General features: G+C 35.3%; 1 protein-coding gene across 2 annotated transcripts in view; it reads right to left on the bottom strand.

Annotated features, from left to right (window-relative positions):
* The window catches only part of LOC109823316 (uncharacterized protein ycf37), a 9,698-nt gene extending 3,351 nt beyond the window's left edge, over positions 1-6,347 (bottom strand). The window contains exons 1-3 of one of the 2 annotated variants that reach the window (XM_020389601.1): positions 6,116-6,347; positions 5,981-6,033; positions 7-62 (exon numbers count right to left, since the gene is read on the bottom strand). In XM_020389601.1, coding sequence (XP_020245190.1) covers positions 7-62; positions 5,981-6,033; positions 6,116-6,208 — 202 coding nt within the window. In that variant the 5' untranslated portion in view covers positions 6,209-6,347. Of the gene's footprint in view, positions 1-6; positions 63-160; positions 1,683-5,980; positions 6,034-6,115 lie in introns of those variants that run through there. The other variant, XM_020389603.1, reaches the window with a different exon arrangement.

The raw sequence follows: 6,347 nt of genomic DNA, 5'->3' as shown, positions 1-6,347 counted from the left end.
TCTTACCTTCTCGAGTCTTGTATTTCAAGCTTTCAGCTTCTGATTCCCCTTCCAAAATCTGCCTTCCTCCACGGCAGCAGAATATGATGTGCATAAGATTAAATTAAGAGAGAAAAAAGATAACTGAAACTGAGTTGCACATTAGGATGCACAAACATACCATGTAGAGTCAGAAAGCTATGATTGTCTACAAATTGCTTCCTTTTTGGTGCACATATTAAGAGACAGAAAGATACCACTAACAAAATGATTACACACATCCCGAATTTCTAAGTGAATACAAGGATATCAGGTTTGTCACTAATTTGTGCTTCTCTTCTCAAAAACTTGCCAACTCTAAGATATGTCAACTGCATAAAACATGTGAAACTAATAGCACAAACTCTTAAGCCTTTTAACTTAAGAAACTAGAAGTAACATGGAAGTACACTATGCATACAATGATAATAGTTTCATTGGAGAACCAGAGCGATACTAGTCCAAATTAAACATTCTGTATTGATTGATCTCAACATAAAATACAGCGCTGAAATTAAAATGCATCATTGTGTCTCGTAATAAAGCAATTCTTTCCCTTTTCTCATACTTATAAACATAGATAATGCTACCAATATTAAGAAATATCAAACCACGATGTTTACTCACTAAGTACCCATATGAACCTCTGGATTCTTGTGGAGTAGTCATAAGCAAATGTTAAGCTTATGATCCAATGTGCATCCATGACCATCTCTACACTTCTCATGCCCTTTATAACAAACTGCTCACCAACAACCAACCAAATATCCAGAAGACAGAAGGCCTTGGCGCTTTAGAAGGCCGTTCTTTATGACACATTTAAAAACTTCGCCTCATTGGTTCCCTCATCTTACTCAGACCTAAATAATCAAAATTGATCTACAGTAGAATGGGAGATTTTTCTTCTCCAATCTGCTTGAATACTACGAGTACGAGGAGAACATTGGAAATTTCCAGTAGGATTTTCTTAAGGTGTTTATTGGAATTGGTAGGGGTTTTGTGGGTATTTGTCAGTTTCTAGGATTTAATCCTCATGGACCATTTCAACTAAATTTTCACTCAACTCAAAACTCAAAACAAAGATGATATGTATCTTTATGGAAAAAAAATTAAGAATTAATGTTCTTTTTTGGATGGGTGGGTGGGTGGAGCAAAAGAGGGTAATCAGGTTTATTTTATGGTTTTTTTGTTTCTTCTGGGATTGCCTTTAGAGGTTTAATAATCAAGGAAATGGCAGGGTATGATGAAACTATAAGTTATTATGTAAACGTGTCAACATGCGCAATGTTCTAAAAAGAAAGCGCCAAGCCCGCCTCAGCCTAGGCAGTACCTAGGCCGCCCACCTTCATCTTGGGAGCACCAAGGGGAGGATGGGCCACTTATGTGGACTGCGCTGCTTCAGTCTTGGTCGAGATTTCTTTTGTAGTAGCCTCCATGTCTAGGGCTGTCCTTTGGGCCCAAGGTCCGGACTCGTCCAGGCTCAAGCCCGATCCGGGCCCGAGCATGGCCCGAAAACCCGGGCCTAACCAGGCTCTGGGCCCGGGCCGCTTCGTCGAAGCCCGCACTGAGCTTGGCCCGGCCCGACCACAATAATCAAATTCGTGACCGTTGTGGCCGGGCCGGGTCGGCCTGATCCGAACGGTCATAACGACTAATTTTTATTTTTTGACCAAAATACCCCTAAAAACGATCAAATTTTAAGGGTATTTTGGTCATTTGTCTAGGGTGTTGCTTCTATAAATAGAGAAGGTTTTCATTTATTTTTCTCATCCAAAACTTATCTACTTCTCTCTAATACTCGCTTTTGCTCTCTAATTCTTCAATCAAATGGCTTCCTCCTCTGATTATGAATGACAAATCATAACTCCCGTTTTAAAATGAGTCCTAATACTCCTACTACAGGAGTTACAGCTACTACTCCTACTCCTATCAATGTTGATCACGAATCCGGTGGCGATGATTCTGCTCCAAGAGCTCCTAAAATGTCGAGATCCGATGTGTGAAACTTCTTCGAGAAGATAGAAGTCACCAGAGATTAACATGATAGGCTTCTCACCCAGAAAACTAAGTGTGCGTTGTGCGGCCATATTTTCCAAGCTCATCATAATGTGACATCAACCACCTCAAACGCCATTTAGAGAAACACAACAAAGGTCAGGCAACGCCTCAATGTGATATCCGACAATCTTTACTCTCTCAATCCTCATCTTCATGTAGTCTCGATAGTTGGAACTATTACGCAATCCGAGTCAGGAAATGCGTCATCAGGTTTATTATTCTTAAAAACCTTCTTTTTAAATTAGTAGAAGATGATGAATTTGAAGGTATGTTTACAGATGGTTTTTATCCCGCATTTAAAAAAATTCTCATCAATCTTGTCAATGTGATATTTTAAAATATTATCACGAGGAACAAGCAAAAATAATTTTTTATTTTTAAAGTTTAAACTGTAAATTTTCTTTAACTTCTGATATTTGGACATCTAGAACACAAACTGTTTACTTATGTATCACAGCACACTAGATTAATGATAATTGATAAATATTTAAAAGAATTATTTCTTTTATTGCATATGAAGATTCACATAATGGTATTAATATTACAAATTTAATAATTAAAGAACTTATTAAATTAGAAATTTTTAAAAAAATATTTTCACTTTCACTAGATAATACAAGTAATAATAATGTAATTGTTGATCATATCAAATCATCTTTGTTATTGTCATATCATTGTGATATTTTTCATATTAGATGTATGTGTTATATTTTAAATTTAATTGTTCAAAGTGCATTTAGTAAAATTAAATTTATGATAGAAAAGGTTAGGACAGTAGCTTATGCTCATAATGCTTCTGAATAAAGACCTAAAAGATAAAAACAATTGTGTAAAAGAAAAAATTTTAAACCCAGACTAATTCTAAAAGATGTTGATCAAGGTGGAATTCTACCTATGCAATGTTAAATGTAGCAATAGAGTATAAAAAATTATAAATGATTTTATTCCTTTCTATACTTCTAGTTCTAGTTCTGATAATATGTATGGAATAACTGAGGATAAATGGTCAATTATATATAGTGTAAAAGAGATGTTACAAGTTTTTTATGATACTACTATGTTATTATCTGGTTGTTATTATCCAACTATTATTCAAGCTACTTACAAGTTTTAAATATTTAAAAAATTAATAACTATTGTATGGATAATTATTTTGGAAATATGATTTTTTAAATGGAAAGTAAATTTAATAAGTATTTTAGGCTTATTTCTATTATTTTTGGTTTGGAGATTCTTATTGACCCATGTTTAAAGGATATTGATCTTCGAAGTTTGTTAAATTCTTTGTATGGTAACATGATAATAGACACTGATGATGGTCAAACTATTACTGCTCTTACTCATCATAATACTATTAGAATTTATTTTCAAAGATTATATGATGAGTATGCAGCTAGATATGGTGTAAGTACACACCAGTCTACAGCTTCTGCTTCTACGAGTTCAAGTCAGAACAAATGTATGAGTTTTGATAGAGAATTAATGATAGCTCAGCTAACTGGTGGATCTAGATCATCAATGAAATTTTTTGAAATTAAATAATATTTAACTGCATCTTTAGTTAAATGTCAAAATAATAGTTTTGATATTTTACAATGGTGAAAAGTATATGGAACAGTTTCACATCTTATACTTTTCATCATGGCTCGTGACTTACTAACAGTGTAGGTTTTCACGGTAGCTTCAAAATCTGCCTTCAGTATAGCAGAACGTTTGATCGACGACCACAGGACATTATTAGATCTGTATACCGTATAGGCGGTAATGTGCTTACAAGATTGGTGGAGGTACGAGAAGAGAACTCAAGGCATCGATCAGATGGCTAGTAGTAAAGATAAATTTGAAGAGTTGAGACTAGCAGATAGAGATAAAGAGTAGAGATTTTTTATCAGTTTGTAATTTTTATTTTCTTAGCTAAAAAAATTTGTGATAAATTATTTTAGAAAAAGTTACAAATGATAGTAATATAGATGAGTAGATGTCAACCTAGTTGGAATGTATTCATCTATTGTGATGCGATGAATTCCAAAATAAATTTATAATTATTAGTGATTAACTGATTATTATTAAAAAAATATTTTTATTATTTTAATTTCTATGAATTTTTGTATTTGTAAATTATATAATTACAAGTGATTAATAATATGATTATTTTTTATCAAAATTTCGTTTAATTTTTTGCTATGTACTCTTGAAAAAAAAAAGGAAAAAAATTGGGTCAACCTGGGCCAACCGGGTCCGGGTCCGGGCCCTGGGTTTGCCTGGCCCAAGCCCGGTTTGTCAGGTCGGGCCGGACCGTTTGGACAGCCTTATCCATGTCTTCTAACCTCCTCTGAACTCCGCCGGCCTCCTCCACCAACTATGACCACCCTCTCCACCTCCTCCAACCTTCAGTAAAACCTCATCCACCACCACTTAAAAATCCACCTACACCTAGGAGCCTAGCAGTTCTAAAACAATGACATTTATTATGAATTATTGTAACTAAAAAAATACAAATATAGCTTGGGCTACCACCGAAGATCTAGGTTTCGGTTTCAGTGCCTAGGCCGCCTAGCGCTTTCAGTAACTTTGAAGGTGGGGGACACTTGTTAACTTTTTCCCTCTTCCCCAATCTTCTTCTCTATCTACCACAGCTCAGCCTTCTGTAATCTGCTACCGATATCACATTGATATTCCAACTGCCTGAAACAATACCACTGGTACCTAGGTATTTTCTACTTGACTAGCCTCATGCCTAAGTCACCAGATTCCACGATAACTGATTGCACTGAGATGCTACAAGATATGTCATATCAATTATCCAATTAAATTGCAGTTTTATGCGTCTTTATGTCTCGTGTTCTCAGCCATCCAGTTAAACCCTGTCACTTGATCACAACTTCCAGCAGCTCTACAGAATTTAGTCACATTCATTAGCATAGTGACTTGAAGAATCATACTGCTAATATGCACCTATATGATTATTGCTAACTTCTATTGATCTTAGTGCATGATAAGCCACACCATTTTTCTTTTTTTCTTTTTTTTGTAATTCTGTGACATGGCATACAGTTTATATCCAGACAAATCGGTTAACTTAGACAGCTGCCAAATCAAAAATCAAAAATTTTGATGCTGTAGACTCCTGGACAATGATAAACCATCACACTAAAAGCTTGTTATGCTATGTTATAAAGCATGGTCGTTTGAAAATATGAGATGAAGATTTAACTCATGAAGCTTAATTTATTCAGAAGTAAGGCCAAATTTCCACACTTAAATGTGCTCTTCGCATTAAATTGTACACCAATGTTGCTCTCCCCTTAGCCCACTTCCCTGTTCTTATCCTCCTCCCTCCTCTGTTGCGTGACCTCAAAACTGAAACATTCAACTTGCCCAAGCATTCCCTTATAAAGCATTATTCCTTTCCCGATAGCCATATTAACCCCCCAAAAAAAAATTGCAGCTTCAGGGCTTGTTTTAATTCTTTAAAGGTGATATAGAAGTGCAGGATTTGAGTTGCAATGGTATTTTTGGCTTAATTATCCAAACTTCTCCCATCAAAAAACTAATAAAATAACACAAAGAATTTTCACCATAAACAAACGAGAAGTCCATCTTGAATTGAAACCCATTGGAAATGTAATTCGAATCAATTAACATCAAATTCCCTCAACGCAAAATATCAGGATTTGTTCTAAAAAAATCAATTCACATCTAAGCCTTGAAATATTTTTTTTTCCTGCAATACATACCTAAGTAAATTACCTTATCACAGACTGCATATTCAAAAAATTCATTTTTGTTTGCAATACAAAATTTCCACTACTATAGCTCCATTATCAAAAAAGAATAACATTTTCTTTTTATTTTTATAAACAATTATGAACGTAAGACTAAGAAACTGTGTATGCATACATACCTGAATGAGCTCCTGATCAAAAACCGATTCTTCCTCAGAACTTGAAACTGCCTCTGTAATTAGCCAAGAAAAAAAATTTAAAAAAAAGACGGGAAAAAAAAGTTAAATCAAAGAAAGCGGAGAATCTAGAGTCACCCCGTCGACAAAGGAGGCTGGTTTGGGAGAAGAACGGAGGCGAGGGCCACGGGAGGAAATGGTTGGAATGGAGAGAGGAGAGAGAGTAGCCATTGCCTCTTAAAGAAATTGCAGTAGAGAGAGAGAGAGAGAGAGAGCGCTAGGGTTTTAATTAGAGAGAGAAAGGAGAGGGAGGAGCAAAGCGCGACGCCATGGTGCCTTGCTTTTCTTGCTCGATCTGTGGATAAAAAAG

Source organism: Asparagus officinalis, chromosome 1, assembly GCF_001876935.1.
Source record: "Asparagus officinalis chromosome 1, Aspof.V1, whole genome shotgun sequence".
Taxonomy (NCBI): Eukaryota; Viridiplantae; Streptophyta; class Magnoliopsida; order Asparagales; family Asparagaceae; genus Asparagus; species Asparagus officinalis.
The sequence above is the reverse complement of the archived record's forward strand: the minus strand, read 5'-3'. Positions and strand labels throughout refer to the sequence as shown.